At 39.8% G+C, this 25114-nt stretch overlaps 1 protein-coding gene across 7 annotated transcripts in view; it reads left to right on the plus strand.

The window, feature by feature from the left end:
- Positions 1–25114, plus strand: part of ern2 (endoplasmic reticulum to nucleus signaling 2) — a 95728-nt gene that overhangs the window by 36947 nt on the left and 33667 nt on the right. For 5 of the 7 annotated variants that reach the window (XM_008405687.3, XM_008405727.3, XM_081605194.1 and 2 more), the window contains exons 10-18: positions 15920–15998; positions 16155–16305; positions 16482–16624; positions 19398–19568; positions 22995–23148; positions 23315–23419; positions 23567–23657; positions 24588–24777; positions 24852–24948. In XM_008405687.3, the coding sequence (XP_008403909.2) occupies positions 15920–15998; positions 16155–16305; positions 16482–16624; positions 19398–19568; positions 22995–23148; positions 23315–23419; positions 23567–23657; positions 24588–24777; positions 24852–24948 (1181 nt within the window). The remainder of the gene's footprint in view (positions 1–15919; positions 15999–16154; positions 16306–16481; positions 16625–19397; positions 19569–22994; positions 23149–23314; positions 23420–23566; positions 23658–24587; positions 24778–24851; positions 24949–25114) is intronic. The other 2 variants (XM_081605146.1, XM_081605169.1) reach the window with 2 other exon arrangements.

Raw genomic sequence — 25114 nt, forward strand, 5'->3', positions numbered from 1 at the left:
CAGCATTACTCGTTACATCCAATTCGCATTGAGCTTTTTTTCCGTAAAAATGTGAAGTTCGGGGACTTAAGGTGGCGCCGTAAAATCCGAGCAATAATGTCACTTGTGTGCATGTTGTCACCCATCACCTCCCCCTTTACTCGCACGTGGAGCTCCAAGAAATGTGCAGTGGTTTCCTTTGAACGGGAGAAGATGTTTGTCTAATCGATAATAGCTGCATAAATCATAAGATAGGGCTACATGTAAAATCAGCAGCGCTTTGCTTTCACAGACGGTGGGGACTTCGTCCAACTTTTAGTGTCACTTGGAAGGAAAGCTTAAAGAAAGGTAAGAGCTGTGGACATGATGCTAGCAAAGCTAGCTGTACAGAGACACATATGTTACATCCACGATGAAAAAAAGTTGTCACTCATGCGCTGAATTATTGTGTGTTGACTGAGGTGTCGTATGGGACAACGCTGTGACCAAAGTGCAATATAGTGATATGACATTCAGTAAAGATCCGTCCGATTCTTCTGGACGGATCTTTACTAAGTCCTAAAGGACTGAAGCCTCACTGAGAGCCGTTCTTTGTTCTTGTGTACACTGCAGTAGCTATATATATATATATATACACACACATTTATTTAATCGGCGAATAAGTACAAGTTGAATGTATAGACACAGAGCATTCTCATTGCTCATTGATTGATTTCGTCTCCTGTCATGATGGCAAACATCGCAGCAGGAGGGAGGATGAGAACATTCACGGTGCTCCTTCTGCTTGGTTACTTCTTGCTTGTTGCGCCGTTGGACAGTGTTCATAGTTGAACGTTGTTTACCGTTAATTGCTATGTTTCATGGTTTAATGGTGCAGACAGTTGTGGTTTCTGACATGGGCAATATTCTGACAAGGGCGTTATTTTTATAGGGATGTCCTGACAGATCTCTGCGGATTGTAGCACAGCGATGAAAGCAAAACAGAAAGAAATGAGTTTTAATTGATACTGGTCAGCTCTAAGTATTTAATATCTAGGTGTTTTTATGGGAATGTGGATCTTTCAGATCAATATGAGAACCAATTTTGATAGGTAAACGTAATTTTATTGTGTCATTTAGCGCGGGGCGCTGGTCTTGGACATGCAACTCCTTGGTTGCATGTCCTCCCCCCCACACCTTCTTTCCATCCCCTTTCAGTTGGATTTCTTTCTAAATAAATGTCACTAATGATGTTCATGCTATGTTAGGACAGGAGACAAGATGTCGCCATCCCTGAAATTATGATTCATAGAATCATAATTTCTATGAATCATAATTTCATAGAAATTATGATTCTATGAAATTATAATTTCATAGAAATCATAATTTCTATGAAATCATAGAAATTTCATAGAATAAACTCTGTGTATAAACACACAGTTTATTCTCTGTGTTTATACAGAGAATAAACACAGAGAAGAAACTCTGTGTATAAACACAGAGTTTATTCTCTGTGTTTATACAGAGAATAAACACAATAAGAACATGTTTAATCTGTGGCTTTGTTTATTAAAAGGGCACATTTCTGATGTATTAAAATTAAATACGATCGGCACACTTAATGATATTAGCGATTAGGTTATGTATTCAGCAAGTACTTTTACTTTTAATACTTAAGTATTTTTAAAAGCCAGTACTTTTTTACTGTAAGTAAAAGGTTATTGTGGTACTTTTACTTTTACTTGAGTACATTTTTGACTGTGTATTTGTACTTTTACTTAAGTAAATTTTTTGAGTACTTTCTCCACCACTGGAGAACGCTTAGCCTGGTGGAGGGGGGATGGGTGGTGGGTGCTAGTAAAATATGTCTTATAATACACTGTGGGAAACCTTGATGTCATTGAACACTGTGGGAAACCTTGATGTCATTGAACACAATAACATCAAGGTTTCCCACAGGTTTCCCGAAAATATTATGACATATTTTACTAGCTCCCACCACCCATCCCCCTCCACCAGGCTAAGCGTTCCTTGTTTTTGGGATAATAATTTTATTTTTATTTTTTTTAAGCCAGATTGCAAGAGTCTCTGTTGCTCTGAGCATTTCACTGGTGGAGCAGATTTATTCCTAAAACACAGCAAATTTGGAAGTGTTCAGTCAACTCCTACAGAGTTGAATTCAACACTTTGAAAGTGTCTATATTGGTCCACTCTGGATGGTGTAGAAATTACACTATTGAAAGTGTTATTTGTGATATAGTTGAATCAACACTCACAGTAGTTGAAATTGAACACACTTCAGTGTTGACTAACCCAACACTGGTGTATTTTGTCAAAAGTTAACACTATGAACGTGTTAATCTAACACAGAACAGTGTAAAGTATATATCAACATAGAAATATGACTTTTAAAATACTACAGGCAGAGTGTGTTGTGGTGGTGCAGGGGTTAAGCACAACCCACATGTGGAGGCTCTAGTCTTCAATGCGGCAGTCATGGGTTCGCTTCCCAGTCTTCCCCTTCTCTCATTGCCCACTTTTTTTTGGTAAATTTACTACCAAATAAAAGCCACTAGAGCAATTAAAACCTTTTTCCCCAGCATCAATAATCCCCAAATTCATTTTAAAAGACATTAGATGCCACTTGAATCTACAAAAACACCAGCACCAGTTGCAGTATATAATCTACTTGTATTTCAAAACATCAAACAGCACTGACAGTATACAATACTCACGGTACTTTGCACTGAAGGTGAAGCTTTGAAAGTTAATTGAAAGCGGCCACGAATAGTCTTGTGATCACTGTTGTTGAAGTGTCTTTTTTGCTGCTCTTGTTTTTAACCAACATGAAGGAGAAAGACTACCAGCCTAGAAGAAAAAAAACAGGAAATATAGCAGAAACATTAGTATAATAAATAAATATTTTAAAAAGAAGTGAGAGCAAAACTAATCAGACCCACCTGTGTGTGTCACCATCATATTCATTCAAATTACTCTGCCCACCCGGTTTACAAGATAAAGCATTAAAAAGTCAGAAATAATTACTAAAGAAATTAGTCAGCTTATAGAAACATTGTTGGACAGCATTAAAAGTCATGCCAACCTTCTGAAGAAATGTGTTGAAGTCATCATAACAGGCTTCAGTCACCAAAATGACATACTAATAATAATAATAAAAAAACATTTTGGCAGTTTTTAGATATGCCACAGGTACAAAACACCCGAGTCAAATGGCTCAATTGCCTCCTCAATGCATAGATACGTTCTCCAGAGTCCTGCTAATCACCTAGTTTTTTTCTTTCGAAATATTTTGTTACTTAGGACAATTTATGACATCACACATTCATACAGAAATTTCTCTTTTGCATAAATAAGTAAAATACAATTTATCACATCAATTCCAACTAAAAGAAGATAAGAACAAGGATGTTAAAACCAAACTCTGTATGTTAAAAGTTGAGCAGGACCGGGGTGATTCCTTACAAAGTTTGGAGCTGTTCCGTCCTTCCAAACGGGGCTGGTGCTCAGAGGGGAAACCCCCCCTGCTGCTCCTTCCCTCCTGCCTCACCTGGAGAGCCAGGCCGCCGCTGCTGGGACCTCTGTCCGTGGAGCGCCGGCTCCTTCGTCCATGGAGGCGCAGGCGATTCTTCTTTGTGGCTGTGTCCTTGGCGCGCCACCTGCAGCTCTAGTCGTTTACCTTCTTGCTGCCGCCATTCGGATCACAGCCACGGGGGGCATCTGCCTTCGCCTGCTTACCAGCAAGTTTCTGGAGGTCCATATGGCGTCTTTGATGGTGACCAGGGTGAGCCACATCTCTGTGAAGTCCCTCTTCACCCTTTTCTGGTGGCTCACCTCGTACAGCACTAGCGTATCAAGGACCTCCCTTGCTGGCAAGTATGGGAATTGCAAGGAGCCGGCCTTTGCCCACAGGTCCCTAGCAGCGCTGCATTCCCACAGCAGGTGCCTCACAGACTCCAGTGCGCCACAACCGGGTCGGGGGCAGATGGACGCCGCAGACATGCCGCAGGAGTGCATAACGGCTCTGACCGGGAGGATCGCATGAGCCACCATCCATGACACGTCCTGGAGTCTGTTTGGAAGGACGGGATGGCCCACATTGCGCCAAACTGTTGTCACCTAATTATTCTATTCAGGTGTGGTGCAGCAGCGCACATCTAAATGTTGCAGGACAATGGTCCAGGACTGGAGTTTAACACCTGTGGTATAGATCAAGCCAGCGGTCCAGCACAGCCACTACCCCGTTTTGCAGTCTACAGCCAAAAACTTAAAGAAAACGACCTCCGCAGCTAAATAATGTTAACTCAAATGGCCTCCAGATTTTTCTGACAGTTTTAATGTTCGGTTAAGATAATAAACAGTTTTATACAGTGATATCCAAACAAATAAACGTACGTTAAGCGAACTATGTATATGAATCGATACTCTTGCATAAACGGAAAATTCCTCTGGAGGGCGTTTGGTCGAAGGTAAACTTTGCACCTTAAATGCAAAATAATACCAGTTTAGACTTTGAGCAACTTGCATTGTGTAACATTAAAACATGCATGGCTGCAACTGTATCGATGGTAGCTCTCCTCTTCAGTGTTTGCAGCTTATTCGCGCAGCTCCGCGCTCCTGCTACTGGTAGCTTTACCGCATCAGGTCAACGCTACACCGGTTGATGACGTTGCTGTAATTCACTTTGTCTGTTGTCTGATTTTCAAATATTTTATGTTTTATTGAGGATTTTTGCACATATTTTGTTTTGGCAGTTCTGTGATCATGTCAAAGCAGTAACTTATATTAAAAAGTGTTTTATTTCAGTTTGAAAGCTGCACGCTTCCATGGAAGGACAACAGAAAATCGCTCTTATAAACATGTAATTACTAAAATCACGATACCCTCACTTTGAATCCCTCTGAAAAATGAACCCATTTAAATAAAGAAATCCCTCCATGATAGAGAACGTTCATTTTATAGCGTTAACACCGGTGCTGTAAGTGGTCCGGTATGAAACAGGTGTGATAGAACAACGGTACCACAGCACTTTTAAATTTCAATAATCAGAATACTAAAATTGTTTCCATTGTTTTAAAAGGTGTATGCCAGTCTGCCTTTTCCCCATCGATACGCTTCCTGACCGCCCTGCACCTTAGGGGGTCAAAAAAAAAAAAATGACGAGCACATTGCGCAAAACTCTGAAACAGGAGAAGTGGGACATAAAACGGAGCGACAAACTAGATGTGAATTATGGCATAAAAACAGAATCTGATGCTGAACAGTGAAAAATCAACACATGATGTGAAACACATGACGATTAGGCGGCGCAGCAGGCGATGAGTGAAGATTACTGGTGGTGAGCGTCAATAAATGATCAAATATATCTAGCAACAGGACAGAAACTAAAATGGACATAGCAATAAACCGAGAGAGGACGATACTAATCAAAGGAAACTAAATGGAAATGAATGAACAAAATGCAAAAATTAACTAAGAAACTAAAGTAAATACAGAGGAATAAAGTGGTATGACAAAATCTTTTGAACAATAATTAATACAGAGGACTCTATGGCAAGAATAAACAGACACCATTTCCAGATAAAGGTAAAATATTATTGAAATGCCATGGGTTTGTTGAGACCATATCTAATACTGAGAATAAATATATCTTACAGACCATAACAGTAGAGAACTTATCACTTATTTATGTTTTGAATTAGACTTGATATATTTATTTCTTCAATATTATTTTTCATATCAGTGTTAATGTCATGAGGCTGATGACTCCATGACACTTTCAATTTGACTCATTAGGATTTGATCAAGAACCAGATTTGTTCTTTGTAATTTCTGTCCAGTAAAACTATTAATCTATAAATCAATAGACAGGTCTAGGCCTGTCTCGATTACAAATTTTGCTGAGCGATTGTCTAAAAAATAATTGCGATAAACGATGATATTGTTTCAAGACCTTTTGACACTGATTTAATGGAAATGACTGATAATGCATAGATAGATACACTTTATTTTCAAAAGAACACAACACTGGAACTAATAAACTAAATAAATAAAATGACCAAAAACAAAAATAAAATGGATTCTCAGTCTCCATTACAAAAAAAACTTACTTGATTAAAAACTAAACAACACGAAGCCAAAATGGAAATACATACTGCATTCAACCAAAAGAGTGCAGATTATGAAGTCTTTGTACTATATTGGCCTATATTGGCCTAGATTTAAATAGAGAAGATGGGCACATCCGACTACCTAATGCAATAGTTCACACTACACAATTTTCACAAGGTAGCCAATCAGAAAGCGTGGATTCACCCCCCTGATTTCTGAGGGGAAATTACAGAAGGGAATCCCAAACAGCTGACATGGGGAAACCCAAAGTCCAGCAGACATTGGAGATGATATGTGGAAACAACATTATTCAACATTTCCTACAAAGAATATAGAAATGACAAGGGGAGGAGTTGGAGCCAAATTGCTACCGCAGTTGATGAACCCGGTAACTTTTCAGCTGTTCGTTATCGTGACATAAATAGGTTACAATGTTTTTCATTCAGTCAGGACTTTACGCTGACTCTAGCCACATGCATAACAGGTAAATTGTAGTAAAACACTGATTAATGCCTAATTTTAAAATTAGTTAACTGGACTTGTAGCCATTATTTTGTGCCCATGTGGCTGGACACCACACGGCACGACGAACCCGATCGAAGCGTTACACCTAGGATTTCTGTCGGCTATTGTGTCTCTCAGGTTTTGGAAATGGGCCGACAATCTGCCGACGACTCGTGTAGTGTCCGCTGGACATTAGACTAAGGAAATGAGGAAGGGAGGGTCAGTGGAGAGCACCGGAGTTGAGCCTTTTTTCATTCAGTGTCATCAACAGGAAGAAAAAAAGGCATGAAGAGACGATAAAGCCGATAATTAAAATGAGGTCGATAGGTTTAATTTATCGTGCGATTAATTGATTAATTGAACAAAAGAACCTCAGACGAGCTTTTCTTAAAAAGGGATTCAGCTTTGAGTAACAACTACTTCTTGTAAGATTTCATCCTGTTTAAATTTGTTTTATCGGGACAGGCCTAGACAGGTCTATATATAGATATAATCCATGTCTCATATTTGTATGGCGTTCAATAGGACTTGGAACTTTTTTTTTCTAATGAAGGCACTGGTTTGAACAATAAATGCCATGTGGGTGAAATTTTATGGATGATACTCTGATGTCCCATTCTCCTGAAGGCAGCACAGAGCTGCACCACCAGAAACCGACATAAACACTGAAGAGAAGAAAAGCTATGATTGATGTAGTTGGAGTTCTAACCATGTTTTAATGTTGCAAAGCTCAGTCGTTTTGCAAATAAATCAAAGTTTAAACTGGCATTGTTGAACATCTTTTATCTGGTCATTTTGTGCAAGATTTAGCAACTAGAAAATGGCACAAAATAAGAATTTTTTTCCACTTATTGGCTGCTGTTAGGCCTGCTGATTTTAAGTTGAATGTCCATTCATTGAATTTTTTGTAGACACCTGTGAAAATAATTTCTATTCACATTGCTGTTTTTGTTCTCTGGGAAATTATTTTTGATGATAAATACAGAAACAAGCATAAAAATCAAAACATCTACAATAGTGATAGTAATAATAAAATGATAGTGTAAAGTAGCCTACAAATTCTTTGGTGGGGACCTGGATAAAGGCTATGGGGTTGCTGGCCCAAAAAAGGTTGAGAAACACTGCTTTAGCTAGTTTGCCATTTGCTTCCAAGTGACTGATGATGACGTTGGTGACAAGCTTTACCCAGAATGCACTTGGAGACAATAAGGACGATTCATTTGTAGTTTTGTGTGTCATAAAGTTAAATGTAAGAGTGAAATTAAAGCCAGTCATGTAGCAGAACATTTTATTCAATATTTTATACCCACTATGTCACTAAAATCAGTCAGTCTGGTAAGGTTTTTAGCAACCGTGAGTCAACAATTGGGCACCCTACTATATAACCTACTGGGGTATCGTGTACAATTTTTAACAGGAGAGTGCCATCCTTTTATAGCTCTTGTCAGATATGATTAAAAAATTGGATCCGTGAAGGCATATTTTGCCTCCCATCTGGGCCCCCCCTAGGCCTGGACCAGGGGCCTACTGCACCCCTGAAACCCCCTGTAACTCCTCCCCTGAAGTGATATCACAAATATGTTACAACTGTGGGATGAACTCTTCTATGTTGATTTCTAAATCAACACCAGACTGAGTTAGTGTTGGTGTTAATTTAGAAATCAACACTTGACAGGATGGCTTTCATTTAACTCTTTGGAATAACACAAACTCTTTAGGGAAACTAACACTCATCTTGTTGAATTAGACTAAACAAGTGTTGAATTAACACCATTTTTAACATACAACACTTACACTGGAAATCTAACACTTTTGAATTTGCTGTGAAGATTTATAGTTTATTTATAGATTTATAGTTCATGCATTTAAAGCCGGGAGCGCGGACCAATCACACATCCGCGCATTGCCTTGCGCTCTCACTTCTTTATATCTAAGTTTACATCGGCGTGCGCCTCCTTTCACTCAAACTGAACACAGACTGACCTGTACGGATATTTATTTACATCAACCCCCTGTGAGGAATTATGTTTCTTTGGAGAACTGTACATGAGAGTAAGAGCTTAAACCCACCGCATTAGCTCTTCTTGCGCAGCTCTATGTGAACAGCAGGAATAACTCATAGTGGCGCTTTCAGAGGTGCGCGTTGAGGGAGCGGCGAGAATGATTTATCTTTGTGAACAAAGAATTATATTTGGCGTTTACATCTCAGCACACTGCCCAGCAACAGGCTCTGTTCTCCCTGTAAACTTTATGTATGTGATCCCGGTTGGCCGGTGTGTTAGTGGTTAACGAACCAGCGTTAACCTCATCATGCAGGTGCATCTCGGTAAGGAGCTTTTGCGCTCGCCTCGTAGTCAAGCAGGTTAAATAAACACTTAATTATGAATGATAATTATCATAATCAATCACTAGAGCTAATCAATTTATAAAACTAATCAATTTATAAAAACAACCACTTTGTTACTAAATATATGTACCTATGGTAGGATTGTGTTCTACGTGTTTGACTTCTGTTTGCAGACATCACTGGACAGCTTCTGAACATCAGGCATGTAGGATGTAACTTTAATCTTGATGCGGCAGCTAATGTAGCGCCTTCCTTGGAAATGTCTTTCCACATTACCATATTTTACAGACTATAAGCCACTATTATTTTCCCCACACTTTGAATCATGCAACTTATATGTACGTTTCCAGTTTGTTTTTCCCCCAAAATTTTTAGGTGCGGCTTATAGTAAGGTGCCCTCTATAGCCCGGAAAGTACGGTACTCTTTTTGTTATTTGACAACTTCTCGCTACAGAGCAAACCTTCAAGTAATCCTTCCACGTTGTCAGTGAATGCAAATGATTCGGCCCATGAATTGTAGAAAATCTCCTCAGCTATTTTACTCTTTTCCCCTTTGCTATCCATGGCCCACCACACACTCATCAGTTTGTTTACAACAGCCACCTGCCTCGCACCCCGCCCTGCGTTATAGTCTGTGCCACAGACTATGATGCAAATCTTTGTTGACGAAAATGTTTTAATTTAATATTTATTCTACACATTTTTATAGCATTGGAAAACGTTAAGAATGATTGTGCCATGTTTGTCCTCCTACAGAAAAAATATGAAAACAAAAAATATATTTCCCACCCCATCTTTTTCCATTTTCAATCATTTTTGAAAAAGCTCCAGAGAGCCACTAGGGAAGCTAAAGAGCCACATGCGGCTCTAGAGCTGCGTGTTGCCGACCCCTGCTTTAGTCGCATTGATTACTGTAACAGCGTCTTCACAGGTGTGCCTTAAAAAATTTTTTTAAATCAAACCTCCAGCTGTAGTTGATCCAGAGCGCTGCTGCTGATGTTCTCACTAAAACCAGGAAGATAGAGCACATCAACCCAGTTATAAAGTCCTTCACTAGCTCTGTTACATCGTCTAGGGGTACTGGAGGGGGGCTATAACAATAAATAAACCAGGGGGAAAAAATGAAGAGGCAAAACCAGAAGGTTAAAGTTAAAGTTTTATTCTTCAAGAATAATCTAAAGAAAACTTAAAGGTGAAGATGAGAACCTAAAGGAAAAGAAAGGGGAGAATGACAACAAAAACCAGGGGTTCTAGCCAACAACAAATCCTCTATCACAGCACCACAAAGCTGCAGCACACATGCTGCCCAATTGGCCAAGAGGCACTGAAGCCAGTTTTCCAGCTATCCTTATACTCTGCTTATCAAGAGGCAGAGTGAATCCAGCAGGGCCTGCTTAACCTGCCGGAGCTCAGCAGCAACCTGAAATGGAGGGGGGGAAATCCTACATGCAGCCACCACTGCATGTAACAAGCTCCCAGTAGCTCAAGGAATAGACTTTGAAATACTGTTAGTTTATAAATCACAGTGGTTGTACATCTGTGACAACAAAATGGGGTTATGATCAGTAAACGCGGTCACTGGAGAAGAAGAACCAACATACACTTCAAAGTGTTGTAAGGCCAAGAGCATTCCAAGAGTTTCCTTTTCAGTGGTGGAATAATTCATCTGGCGAGGTTTGAACTTAGCAGAAAAGTAACTTACATAATGGCACACCCCATCCTCACCATCTTGAAGTAGTACTGCACCAGCACCTTTAGCACAGTCATCCACCTCCAGCTTGAATGGCTTAGTGACATCAGGAGTGGCCAGGACTGGAGCACTGCAGAGAAGAGATTTAGCTGCTTTGAAAGCCTCTTCTCACTCACTGGTCCACACAAAGGGGACTGCAGAGCTACACAAAGTTGTTAGGGGAGTAACCACAATAGAAAAGTTTTTGCAGAAACATCGGTAGTAACCAACCATTCCTAGAAAACATTTCACGTCTTGTTAAGGGGACAGGATATGCCAGTATCACATCCATCTTAGTCTCCACTGGACGCACTTGCCCAAGGCCAAACTTCTTGCCAAGATATGTAACCATTGCCTTTCCAAATTCACATTTTGCAAGGTTAAGCGTTAGAGATGCTCCATGTAACCTTTGAAATACAGTTTTCAAAATGGAAACATGCTCATCCCAGTCATTGGAGAAGATGACCACATCATCAAGGTATACTTTGCGTTGGGGAACATCTGCATAAGACGTTGGAAGGTGGCAGGAGCATTTCTCATTCCAAAAGCCATGACAGTAAGTGGTCAGGGGTCACAAAGGCGGCGATATCAGAGGCTCTCAAGGTTAAAGGAAGTTGCCAATATCCCTTTAATAGATCCAAGTTGGTGGTAAATGCAGCGGGACTAACACTGTCAATACAGTCTTCCATGCGAGGGAGAGGACAAGAGTCAGGCACTGTAACCGCATTTGCTGATCCCTTATATTTGGCTAGATGTTGAATTTTACTTCTGCAACACCATTAAATCTGTTTCTGCTGTGCAAGACTGATATATCTTTGCTAATCAAACTACAAATAATAGTGGAACTTTGCAGAAGGTGAGAAATTGGGAGGTGGAGGGGTATATACCCCTCCACCTCTAAGTTATCTAAGAAGAATTTTATTGTGTGGATAATCTCAAAGTATTCCCAGATGTCAGAGATTTTCCTCTTGCTGGCTCCATTTCAGACAATTAATCAAGTTTACTTCTGTAGCACATTTCAGCAACAATGCAGTTCATAAAATCACAAAAATATAAAGTCATAAAAAATCATAATCTACAATTGAGAAAACGTGACCAATACAGGTGAAAAAAACGTTTGGCGCGCCAAACTGTGTTTATAAGGAAGCAAATCTGTCAATCAGGGGAGGATCTAGGTAAATATTTATGGGGTGGCAAGAGGGGGGCAGGGATTTTTTCAGGGGTGGCAGCATATATATATATATATATATATATATATATATATATATATATATATATATATATATATATATATATATATATATATACATATATGGACATCTCAGTCCAGAAATGTGCAGTTCTAGGCACAGCCAAGATACTGCGCAGAAACCTCAAGCTCCCAGGCCTCTGGTAGAGGACCCGAGCTCAGAGGATGAAACAGACCACCCGAGGAGGGTGAGAAGGGAATTTTTTTTTTTATATATATATATAGGCTGCACAGTGGCGCAGTTGGTAGAGCTGTTGCCTTGCAGCAAGAAGGTTCTGGGTTCGATTCCCGGCCTGGGGTCTTTCTGCATGGAGTTTGCATGTTCTCCCTGTGCGTGCATGGGTTTTCTCCAGGTACTCCGGTTTCCTCCCACAGTCCAAAAACATGACTGTCAGGTTAATTGGCCTCTCCAAATTGCCTCTAGGTGTGAGTGTGTGTGTGCATGGTTGTGTGTCCTGTGTGTCTCTGTGTTGCCCTGCGACAGACTGGCGACCTGTCCAGGGTGTACCCCGCCTCTCGCCCGAAACGTTGGCTGGAGATGGGCACCAGCACCCCTCCCGACCCCACTGAGGGAAAAAGGGTGCAAGAAAATGGATGGATGGATGGATATATATATATAGCTTACGCAGGACCTAATATTGGACTTAATTTACTTGATTTACTTGTTGCAAAATATTATTAACTTCCATTGTTTCAAATTGAGCTTCATGTAGCACTGAGGATTAAATATAATTTCTTAATATAGTATAGTTAATTATTTTTATGTCTTTCATACTTCCTGTTAATTGATATGTATTACTGTATTGGACAGCATCTATTAGTCGCTATGTGATTCATTGAGTTATGTCCAGAAAACTATTTTACCCCAATGCTGGACGAGCAGAAATCTGTCACAAAAATATTAGTAGCGCCATCATTTGTTATCAGATATATTAAATACGACTTAAAATAAAGAGGAGAAAACTGATGTTCGATAAATTCTCAGTGATACAAATCTATAAGCAGTTTAGTTCTGTCAAGATCCAAGAAGGGGCAAATTTCTCTTATATTGGTCAATCGTTTTATTTTAAATATGCTGTAGGAGCTGTAGTTTGATGATTAGTTCAGTTTTTGTCACTTGTTAAACTTTTATGAATTGCAGCGGCTGCAGTGCACCACAATAAAGGTACAATAAAGCTGATAAACAGGTGAAGAGAAGAACCAAACACCACTTCTATTCTGCCTTTTCTTGCTCTGTGTGTCGACTTTACACGGACCCGTTGCCATGGCAACCGACAGACAACAGCTCAACGAGCAGATAGAGCAGAGATTACCGATCAGGGGTATCAACACCAAAAAACAAACATTTCCCACACAAAAAAGTAGCAAAAACACCAGAAGAGAACATTCAGTCTGTTACATTATGCTGCCAGGCTTGATGTCTATATTGTCATTATTAATATATTTTCGTCTGAGCACAGCAGTGCTTGATTAGCCGATTTAAACACCTGCTCTACTGATGACTTGGTGGGCGGGTTGACCTATTTTAGTGCTAATGGAACCAAAACACTGAACTGCGCAGCACATGTTAAGGTTATCAAAGTCAATAGAAGGCTATCAACAGTTAGGCTAGCATAACTGACCCACTGCTCACTTGTTCAATGTTTTCATTAAGTTAAAACTTTTTCCTCACCTGTTAAATTCAGATTTAACAGGTGAGTTTCCATCTTAGATAACAAGGGCTTCAGAGCCCTTGTTATCTAATTCATAGGGTTGAATTAACCGCTAAATATTGCGTCAATTTTTCAGATTCTTCGTGTGACTGTGGTGATTTTCTGACCACCCATAATGTTGACTCAATGGACAGAAATGGCACAGATGTGGCGCACGATAAGTCACGTAATGTCCAGTCCAGTAATTTATATCCATCCATATCAATACTGCTGCCTCGCGCTCTGTCCTTCTCTCGCACTTCCCGCTACTCAGCAGTAGGTGTCAGGTTACATTGTGTTGCATTCAATGTTGTCGGAATAAAGAGTGTGCTTAATGTCCGATTTCCCATAACTATTTATTGAATTCATAGTTGCCAGCTGGGGTGGCAACAAGGGTGGCAAGGCTCTCATTTGGGGTGGCAACTGCCACCCCATGCCACCCCAGTAGATCCGCCCCTGCTGTCAATCTGTCAAATGCATTTGCCAAACAAATTCTTGATCTTTTATGGAACAGTGTCAACTATGGAGCAGCCTCAGACGAAAGGTTTCCGCAGGGTGGCACCATTTTGATCTTATATTGGAAAATAAATTTGTTTTAATTTTGTTGATTCATCCGGTTCTTGTCAGTTTCTACTTGAGCTGAATGTGGTTCATCTTTCACGGTATCACTGCTTCGCAGATTTTTTTGTACAGTTTTTTTTCACAGTGTTCTGTGTCCTGATTGACCCTTTGATTGGTAAAAACAGTCTCTGCGCTTCTTCTCTGCCAATAACGCTACGGTATTTAATACAAATTGGCCATTCACAAGATGGAAACTGAAACTTTGAATGCCAGCTGGGAAAAAAACTGGCCAGAATCAGCGCAAAACCCGACCGCAGGCTCGCTTGACGAGATCCATCGCTCTGCCGTAGATACAGCTGTGAATCTAGTGGGGCAGATTCACAGCACTACATTTACAGGATTCGCTGTAAATGTAGTGTTTACTTCATTTTTTTTCTACAGCAGGATGAGTTTTATCATAAAAGTGTAACAGGCTAAATTTCAAAATGTTGTAAAAACTTTTTTTTTATTTATTTTTTTTATACAGTCCACAAGGATCCTCTTTCCAAACACATTCACTTAAATTTTAACTTTGCAGTACATGTTCACATGTTCTATTTTAAATCTATTTTAAATTTAACTGAAGGTATGACATAATACAATACATAATCAATAAAATACAAAGACTTAAATCTTATTTTATGGACTGTCATCAAATCACTACGTTGCCTGTAGGAATTTTTAATGTCCAGCAGATGTCAGTATTCAGTGACACAGTATTGAGACAGAATCGACACAGTTTTGCTATTGGTCGAAACGATACATGACGCCTCATCTATCCATCACCATGAAAAAGGTTCCAAAACAGTCCAAAACACTGGCAGCACAGCTGAGAGGAGGCTAAGACTCACACTGGTAGCAACAGGTTCAACGAATGGACAGGAACATGCAACTTACACTACGACACAAGAAACGAACAGCGACAGGGAATGAGACACCTGGGAACAATCAAGGTGAAGACAGGACAAAGATGGATACTCACTAGCAGGGTCGCAACTACATATTATTCAGGTGGATGCGAAAACATAACCCCTTCTGTCCCCCTGAAGGAAGGTACATCAGGGTGAAGGAGTGTAGAAAAGGTGTCTTCGAAGACATGTGAAAGGTAAAACTCCCTACATTTACCCCGTTATGTGCGCGAGGTGAAGGAGCGTAAGGGCGCGCTGAAGTATATGCGAAGACATCATCTGCGCGCCGCCCCCTCCAGACGGGGTTTTGATGCCCCCTCTGGTGCAGCGCCCCTATGTGTTGCATGCGCTGCATACCCACTTTTTGCGCCATTGCTCACTAGACACAGAAACCTAAATATAAACCTAAACCTAAATATACACACAGAAAAAATCAAATCCCAACAATATTCCCGAGCTGTTTGCTGTTTTCCTTGTTTTTCAAGATACTAGTTGCTCTGAACTATGATTGAGTGCAAATGTGCCTATCTTCTGGTTTTAATTTGTAAACCATTATTGAAAACCATGGATCTTGTTCTCTACATGTCACAATTATATGAACTCTCAATGAAATATAATTAGGCTTGTGGTCACAGGGTTTAAGAAGTACAGGTATATGAATACTTTACAGGCAGTGTGTGTCTGGTCTGATTTTCAACCTGCTGTTTGAGCAAATAAAGGGGCAGAAACGCCTGATGCAGTTTAGGTACTCAGCTGGAATTGAATTGAGAACAAGTGAAAATGTTTTTTTTTTCTTTTCTCCAGACCCACTCTCTATGTTGGAAAACTTGACTCCCACCTTTATGCTTCAGCTTCACTTGTTCATCGTGGAGTGTCATTAGTGGTGAGTGCAGTACATAATGCTACACTTCCTGCTAACAAAAGTCCCTACTAACATTATATTATGATTAAACAGCAGATCATTTCATGTACGAGACGGTGAGCAACTGATAAGGCTAAAGATAGGGTGACTGTTCTATGCTTTCTGTTACCATGGTAGCCTCGGGGACTGACACTGGCTCGGATCGAGGGACCAATGACCACGGAGGTGACGGTCAGTCAGAGAGGGGAAAGTGAGATCACTCCTTTCACTAACGTCCAATATCCACCAGGGAGCACAAACAGCCAGAAGAACCACTGGCTGCTAATAGGTAAAGGCAGCTCATCAATCTTCACATTAGGCTTACTATGTTGATGAAAGTGAATTATTTTGTATTTAAGACCTTTTAATGCCTGGAGAACTACTGCTTAAGCCTGAATCTTTAGATCAAAAATAGCAGATCACTCAAGACTTTTGCACACTACTGTATGATCTTTAACACTACAGGGCACCATGAGGTCCCTCCATTAGCCCACACCACCATGCTGAGGGATTTTCCTGCCAATCTGCAGCATTCTGGTGAGCCAGTCATCCCACCTCGAACCTCTGCCTTTCCCTTCTCCTCTGCTTCCTTCTACCACCAGCGCTATGTAAGTCCACACACAGTAAAGCTATATCTGAAACCACATATTTACACACACTAAATAAAAATAGACAAACACATTTTTTCCTCACTGTCTGAAGTTAAAACAGACCAAACTTTTCTTGTTTTAACATGTGCCTCTTTTCCACCGGCTATACTTCAGCAGCCCGGCTTGGCTCTACTTCAGTGACCGCGTTTCCACTGGTTGGGTTGGCTCTGTAGCAGGGTGAGGCCTCCTGGCGGTGGGGGTATAGCGCCCCGCCTCCAGGCGCCATGGGCTGAGCTTCGTTACTATGTGACCTAACGCGAGATGTTGTTTTTCTGAGACAAAAGAAGAAGAGAGCTGAGCTATTTTTTATAGCGTGATTGTGATTTTTCTGAGACTTCAAGAAAATGCGCGGTGGGAGGAAAGCTGCAATTGTAGTGAGGAGGACAGCTGATCTCCGCCTTGCAGCGGGAGGAAAGCAGGTGACTCAGATGTTGCAGGGTAAGCCAACGATAATTTTTGTATTAAACTACTATAAAATTTGTAATACAGTGCCAAATATACATGCGCTATTGTTAGCCAGGGTGTTGCAAATAACTTAAAAGTGTCCGAATTGTGTGTTGGCACCGCACATTCATAATATATTACAATGTGTTTTCAGATGTTGGTAAACTGTCAGCGCAGACCATCAGTGTGGTTCTTCCTGCAGCCTCTGAGTTGTAGGATGTCTCATCATCTTCCTGACTGCTGGTCGGTGTTTACTTTAAGGATGTCCAGAGACCTTCACCTTTCTGAAGCAGAGATCATATGAGCTCAATGTGCTGATGAAACATTTCTAATAAAAAAAAAATGTGGCTGATATTCTTAGAGCTGAAGTGCATTAACAATCTGTTGTTTTTAACTTCTCAGTACGTTTAATTATGATTCATCTGATGCCGAAGTTACACTGAGAACAAATAAAGCTGTATTCCTTCTAATCTGACTGGTTCTAGATTTAATCAAACCTTCCATGTTTTCACATTTTGGTCACTAAGAATTAATCGGGGGCTTAAAAGTTTAAACTTAGGGTCTTATTTATTACTAATTAAGGTTACACGTTTTGGACACATTTTCTCACCTTCTTATATTGAAGATTTTCCAGGCAGACAGCTAAACAGTGAGTGGATAGAATGAAGTTGTACAAAGTAGAAATTAAAAAACATGACTTGTATTTTGGGTTCTTGTTAATAGTAACTCTGATAATAATGTCAAAATGTTTGGTTTGCTGAATAATATATTTACGTTTGGATACCTTCATTGGAAATCGACAATGTTAAGTGAAAATTGAAATATTCATATAATAAAATGTTATTCACTCCAACGCTCCTCACATTTTTTGGGAGGATTGTATTAGGACCTTGATGCCATACAAACTACATTATGTACAATAATGTGTGGAGTGGGTACAAAAAAGAAATTTTGTTCAGTGAGAGCACAACAGCATTTATTTTTCTTTTGTTTGCCTCAATTCTTCTCCTTGGAGCTCTGCCATTTCTGCTGGTAGCTGCTTCATCCTGAAGGAGATCCAGTTGCTATTCTGCCGGTTCTCCTCATCGTTCACCATCGTGTCAGCCATGTTCTTCTTTTTCTGGTCCCTGGGAAAAGCAGTCAGATATTATAGCTTACAGTAGATAAATTAAACTGTGATTTTTCTGAGACTTCAAGAAAGCAGTGGGAGGAAAGCTGCAATTGTAGTGGGGAGGACAGCTAATCTCCGCCTTGCAGCTGGAGGAAAGCAAGTGACTCAGATGTTGCAGGGTAAGCTAACGAAAATTTGGAAATACATACACAGAAGGAATTACTTAAAACAGACATTTTACTTTAAACACTTTTTTTTACCATCCAAACATATATAATTATAAATTACTGGAATAGTTGTGCAAATTAAAGACAAAGGTAATTACTTGCAAGTTTTAGACCTATGCAGACATACAGCCATAGATAAAATACCACTCATTTTCTACAGGTTTATTGTTCATTTTAATGTCCTGTACAATTAATAGTTCATAACCATTTAATTAGAGAACTGACATCTAGCCATTTTACAATAATAGAATATCAGATAACATGTTTTATTATCTCACAGCGGGGGAAACTCCGGTGCACCAACAGCAAAAGGAGAAGCAATTGAAGCACGTAGATTCATGCAAAGATGAAATATAAAAAAAGAACAAATGAAGGGCAACATGCTTTACAATATTGACAGTTATAAACAGCGCTCTCCGATCCCAAGGAATATGCAATTGAGTATCTTCAGAAAATGTGCATGTTGTGTTTGAGCAATAAAAATACAGCAGACTTTGTTTTTCAAATGTCTTCTATGACTGTATTTAGGCAACCTTAAATATAGCAAAAACCAGACAGATATATTTACAAACTGTTCACCTGGCTGGAGAGCAGCAGCGGCATTAGCATGCATTAGTTAGAGTTACCTAAATTATTCCTATTTGCTGGAAAACTTAGTGAGAACATTTTTTAGAGATTAAAAGATTTGGTCAGTAACTAAAGGTATGCAAACTTTTGAATTTGAGAAAAGTAAAAAAAAAATCTAAAAAAACTGAAATAATTTTGATAATTTGATAAAAATTTGGTCAGATTTAACTTCAGATAGTGAGGAAAAAAATATTTTTGTGTCTTTTATTTGGTGTATGTAAAAATCTGGTTTTATCTGCGTATGTACTTTGGAGAAGTCCTATTACTTAAAAAAAAGATTCAAATCTATCCTCATCATGTATCTGCTGTCTTCGTGTTTTAGTTTCAAGCTGTCTCTGGCAGCCACAGTGACCAGAACACCAAGAAGGAAAGGGTCAGTGAGGAGACCACTGGGCAGATCCAGGACCGTCTGACGCTGGCTGTTCTGACCATTCTGGTTGGAGGATGGCTCTCCTTTGTGATCACTTTTCCTCTTGTGAGTTCATCTGTGAAGGTCTGCATTTGTTTACAAGTCTTGAAAGATGCATGTTTGTTTGTTACATGCTACTCTGGTGAAAAATGAGTGCCAAAGAGAACAGATTGCGGTGGTTCTCCATAAGAGACAAAATATTTTGCTTGCTTTTGTTTATTTAGGGTTTTTAATTTAACACAACCTAATTGACTGTTAAGAGGATCATTTAAAATTGCAGTTCCACTCAGAAGTTTAAGTACACTTATTATCGGTTCAACTATTGTATTTGCTTTCATCAATCAATCAAGTTAATTTTTATAGCACTTTTCAGCAATAAGGCAGTTCAGAGTGCTTTACATCAATAATAAAATCTAAAATACAAAGTTATAGAACACACAGTCAACAATTGTGAAGTGCCATTGTTACACATCAGAATGTTGATTAATTAGACCCGAGCAGCGAAGCGCTGTGAAGGCCTATTTTCATACCGTTTATTGTTACGCTTCTGCCCCCCTAAAGAGGAGGCTTTTTGGGGGCTTTATCATATTCAAAAACTCAAATTTGGCAGATGTGTCAGGACTGCGGAAAATGTACATATTTTAAGGTCGTTGCAATAATAGCATAAGAAACGGCTCAACAGCGCCCCCTAGCAATTTTCAAAAGACCTTCTGCTATGACCTTACTTCATCGTAGAGACATGAAATTTGGTACACTTGTAGAGCTTCCCCCAAAGATGCACAGAAAATACAATTAATGTCATAGTGCAAGTTGAACAGGAAGTCGGCCATTTTGGATTGAAGTTACGATTTTGACCCCATTTTGGCCGTTTACAGCCTTTGCATTTGATCGAACTCCTCCTAGAGATTTTGATCGATCGGTTTCAAACTTTGTAAGGTTGTTCATAAGGCATGGCCGATTAAAAGTTATCAAAACGGTGAGTTTTAGTGCATGCTGAAGGGGCGTTACCAGGGTCAAAGTTCGCCTAGTCACCATGAAACACCAAACTGTTATATCTCTTACACAAAAAGTCACAAAGGCACCAAACTTTCAGTGATTTATCATCATCCTGTGCTCTACAATACCCAATGGTCAAATGATGGCATCACTTAAGCCACGCCCCCTGAGAACAGGAAGTGTCATGTTTTACTGTCAATGATCTCTGTCTGACCCCTTTGACCTCATCAACATGAGTCTGTGTCCAGAAACAGAACACATGTTGGTGTGATGTGGATTCCAACCCTGATCGGTTTTGATGGAGCAGGTGGGGTGACCTGTAACTCCATTGCCATACGTTTGGCTCTAAATTCCAGTTCTGAGCCGAGCTGCACCAAACTCACTAGGATTGATCCTTATCAACACCCCCCCCTCGACAGGAATCTTCAAGAATTGTTGGTGGGCGTGGCCTAATTTCTCTATAGTGCCCCCAAGAATATTTTAAATGATCAGCCCTAAGCCATGCTTTAGCCCAGAATTATGAAGTATGGTACACATCTGTATCTTGTCAGGACCATAAAAAAGTATCTTGGAGCCATTGTCCAAACCCAACAGTATGTCGGCCATTTTTATCAAAGCCATCATTTTCTTTTTTTTAATCAACATCGTATCTGATCAAACTCGTCTTACAGCTTTTAAGATACAGGCTTCAAAATCACTCGGCACACTCCTGAGGAATTGAAGGTCAAAAGTTATCAAAAGATTTCTCGTACATCAAAGCATGTGGGCATTGCTAGGAGTCAAACTTTGACTATTCGCCACCAAACATCAAGGTGCAATAACTTCCACATGCAAGTTCACAGCTGCATCAGACTATGTCTCACTGCAAACCAGTCCTGATCACATTGTCATGGTCATTTGATGACCACCCACTTCTGACAGGAAGTCACCTGTTTTTTATGCTGTATGTCTTACTTTTACACTATGATTCATATGGGTTTAATCCTGTCATGTCATTTCAAAATGACATGACAGGCTGAACTGTGTGGGCATGGCCAAAAGGCGAATTTCAGTCCTTCGCCATAAGCATACGGTCGTCTCTAAATCACACATACATCATCCCATTTGCACCAAACTGGATATGTATGACCTTTGTTCACCTCTAAAAAGCCCAATGGCATTAATTTGTAATTGGACTCCACTGCGCCTCCTAGATTAATCCATCAGCTATATCTCCTCGCTACATCAGCCAATCTGCATCAGATTTTTTGTGCGTCGTTGGGGAGCACTGCCGAGTCCATCGATGTGTATCCCCAAGTGGACGAGTGTGGGAACTGTGCGAGAGTGTCTGCGTTTGACGAGCGGGCGGCAGTGCTGGAACCCCCGCAGTTGCCAATAGGCCGGAGCGGCGCCGAGTTGCGAGGGCTGCCCAACGCCGCTTGCGGCTTTAATGTTTCATTTATAATGATTCAAAAACAACTGGTGGGGTTTTAGTCTAGATTTAAAGACACTCAGTGTTTTGGCTGTTTTAACTTTTATTTAGCATCTTGGTTACTAAGATTAATTGCAGGTATCAACATGAAGGCATGTGCATATTCTGCAAGAACAAAAATGTTTTTTTTTTTTCTCTATTCTACAGTGTTTTCTTTGGCTAGGAGATTCAATATTTCACAAGAAACTCAGAAGTAGAACTGTTGGAAAGGAATCATAGGGCCCTCTCACTGCATCATGTATTAGTTTAGTAACCAGGCTCTTGCCCACCTAGTATTTGTTGCGCACCATACAAGAAAAGCGTTTTGTCCAAATGTTGTGTAAAGGAGACACTGAAAAGTACAATCAAATCCATTTTTTCTTACAACTCTGGGGGAGATATTTTTATGTTTGGTCTTACTGAGTATATAGACATTTAAACGCAAGAAAAGACCCTCCAACTGGCTCAATATATTATTTCCAAGGAGAGCCTGGATGCATGGCATATAAAATATAAAAGCCAGTCTGCATCCATGGTGTGCTTTGGAATAGCAAGTGCATTTTCTTCTCCTCAAGTCCCGAGGGTTTTGATCACATCTCCTGCCAAGTTCCTCATATCCACAATGGATGAGCATAACAGGATTACAATATGCAATCTTCTCAACTCCAGCAAAGGTTTCTTTCCATTGTTCATTGTAAACAACTATTCCTGCGGCACAGAACAGTGAGCCAAAAAAAACTCAAAACGAGGTACAGTCCAACGTGTGTCTCGACACGTTGGGTACAGCCCAACGTGTGTCATTACCATATGATGCTTTGTCATATGGTAATGACATAAAGCGTCATTACCAGGTAATGGCGCTTTATGTGCGTCATTAAATGGTCCCATGTACACTTCATCAGCAGTTAGCCATGAAACTTAACACAAACAGTGCAGTAACTCTTTGAACATTTCAGAATCATTCTCTACAGCTAAAATATATAAATTGCTGTACAGAGGTACATATTGGTGTCTGGGTTCGAATTCTGCTCTGACGTGAACAGTTTCCATGGTTGTTTCTGCAGCGTAAAGCCCAGCAGCTGAAAGCTCAAAGGCAGCTGGAGGAGGTCTTGCAGTCTCGCCTGCAGCAAATGCAGACCAGCATGGAGACAAATATTCAACCAGTCACTTTGGTTTCTGCAGACAGGAATATGTCCACTGAGCTAACCATCACAAGTGGTAAGGTACTTTCAAAGGTTTCTGTGCTTGTCTTTACTAGTGATGTTTTTTACTTTTATTTTAAAAATAAGAGCCAGCTCAATTCTGTAATAAATTTAGTTTTTTTGGAGTAATTTTTTTCTCCCTAAGTTAACCTTATTTTGATATTTTTTATCTTCTCTGTTAGATTTTCCAACTGCATCAAATAATAATTCATCTAATATTCAGCATCACAACAGAAGAACATCAGAGTCAGATAAAAATGACTCGGTTGATCAAAAACCTTCAACTGGTGAGGCATGAAACAGTCTCATTGTTTTCTTCATTATAACATACATAAAACCTCTTTTACCAATATTTAATGAGAATGAATGCTATAATGAGTGATAAATTATTGTTATTTGAATATCCAGTCATTTTTCTTCTGGACCTCTTTCAGAAGAAATTGACAATGAAGTGCTGGTAGGAAAAATCTCCTTTACACCAACGGATGTACTCGGACATGGAACAGCTGGAACCTTTGTCTTTAGGTAAAATACATCAAAGAATCCTTTCTGGTTACTGAACAAATCATTAAACTTTGAGTACTTACTATTACTTGAGAATATAGGACAACTTGTAAATATATTAATATCTCTTGATCTTCTCACATTTGTCAGATTAGAACTATATTCTTCTATATATTTTTAAGTGGGATTTTATATGAGACCAGCATAAAGTAGAGCCTTGCAAAATTTGAAAAGTATGGCATGCATTTGTATTCAACCGCTTTTTACTGTGATACCCTGAAACAAAGTTCACTGCAGCCAACTGCCTTGTGCAGTCACATAAATATGATAATTTAGTCTCAGTACACATGTAGCTGTTCTTTGAAGGTCATAAAGGTTTGTTAGAGAACATTAGAAAAAAAGAGCCTCATGAAGACCAATAAACAAAGCAGACAAGTCAGGGAGGAAATGGGAGGGAACGAGGACATAAAGTGTCACTGATGCATCGAGGACTGACACATCCATACGTGGGTCCATCTCCTGCACCAACACTGCGCCCTTGTGATTATTTTCTTTAGCTGGAACAAGGTAGGTGGTCAGAGTTGATTAAAATATGGATGGATCAAAATAAACTTTCAGAAAATATGTCAGAGGCCTGAAAAAAACTTGAGTGTAGAGTGGAGGTTCACCTCCCAGCAGTAAAATCACCAGAAGCAGAATGATTAGAATGGGTAGACCTGGTCAAAGTTCAAAGGAAAATCCCATTGAGGATCTGTGGGAAAGCTTGGAAAATTATATTCAAGTCTTTGAAGTTTGTAATGTGACTCAATGTTGAAAAAGGGGAATGAATACTTTTCCTAGACACTATATAACTTTAGGATCAAATAGCAAAATGATAAATCTGAATCTTTATTCATATTGTGTGTTAGTTTAGTCTACATTGTTTCAGATAAATATTGTCTTGAACTTTAGGGGCAGGTTCGACGGACGGCACATTGCTGTGAAGAGAATCCTGCCTGAGTGTTTTGAGGTAGCCGAACGAGAAGTGCAGCTTCTCCGAGAATCAGACATGCACCCCAACGTCATCCGATACTTCTGCACAGAGAGAGACCGCCTCTTCACCTACATTGCCATTGAGCTATGTGCTGTGACTCTGCAGCAGGTCAGCACTGCCCAACAGAATGCTTCATGCATCCTTATACCAAGAATTCATGTATCCGACTGTGTTCTCTGCAGTATGTGGAGGATTCCTCTTGCTTTCCTGAGCTGGATAATATAACTCTTCTGGAGCAAACCATGTGTGGCCTGTCTCATCTGCATTCACTCAATATAGGTCTGAAATGGATTCATTTTGTGCTCATATTAGCATTTCAAAGTGTAATATTTCTAATCCACATCTGTAAATATTTATTGAAACCATCACCATGTGGTGACAGTATGGTATTAGACTGAACATGAGAAAAAAAAAAATATATATATATATATGTCAATCACAATCT

The sequence above is a fragment of the Poecilia reticulata genome, chromosome 1 (genome assembly GCF_904066995.2).
Source record: "Poecilia reticulata chromosome 1, P_reticulata-male-v2, whole genome shotgun sequence".
Classification (NCBI taxonomy): domain Eukaryota; kingdom Metazoa; phylum Chordata; class Actinopteri; order Cyprinodontiformes; family Poeciliidae; genus Poecilia; species Poecilia reticulata.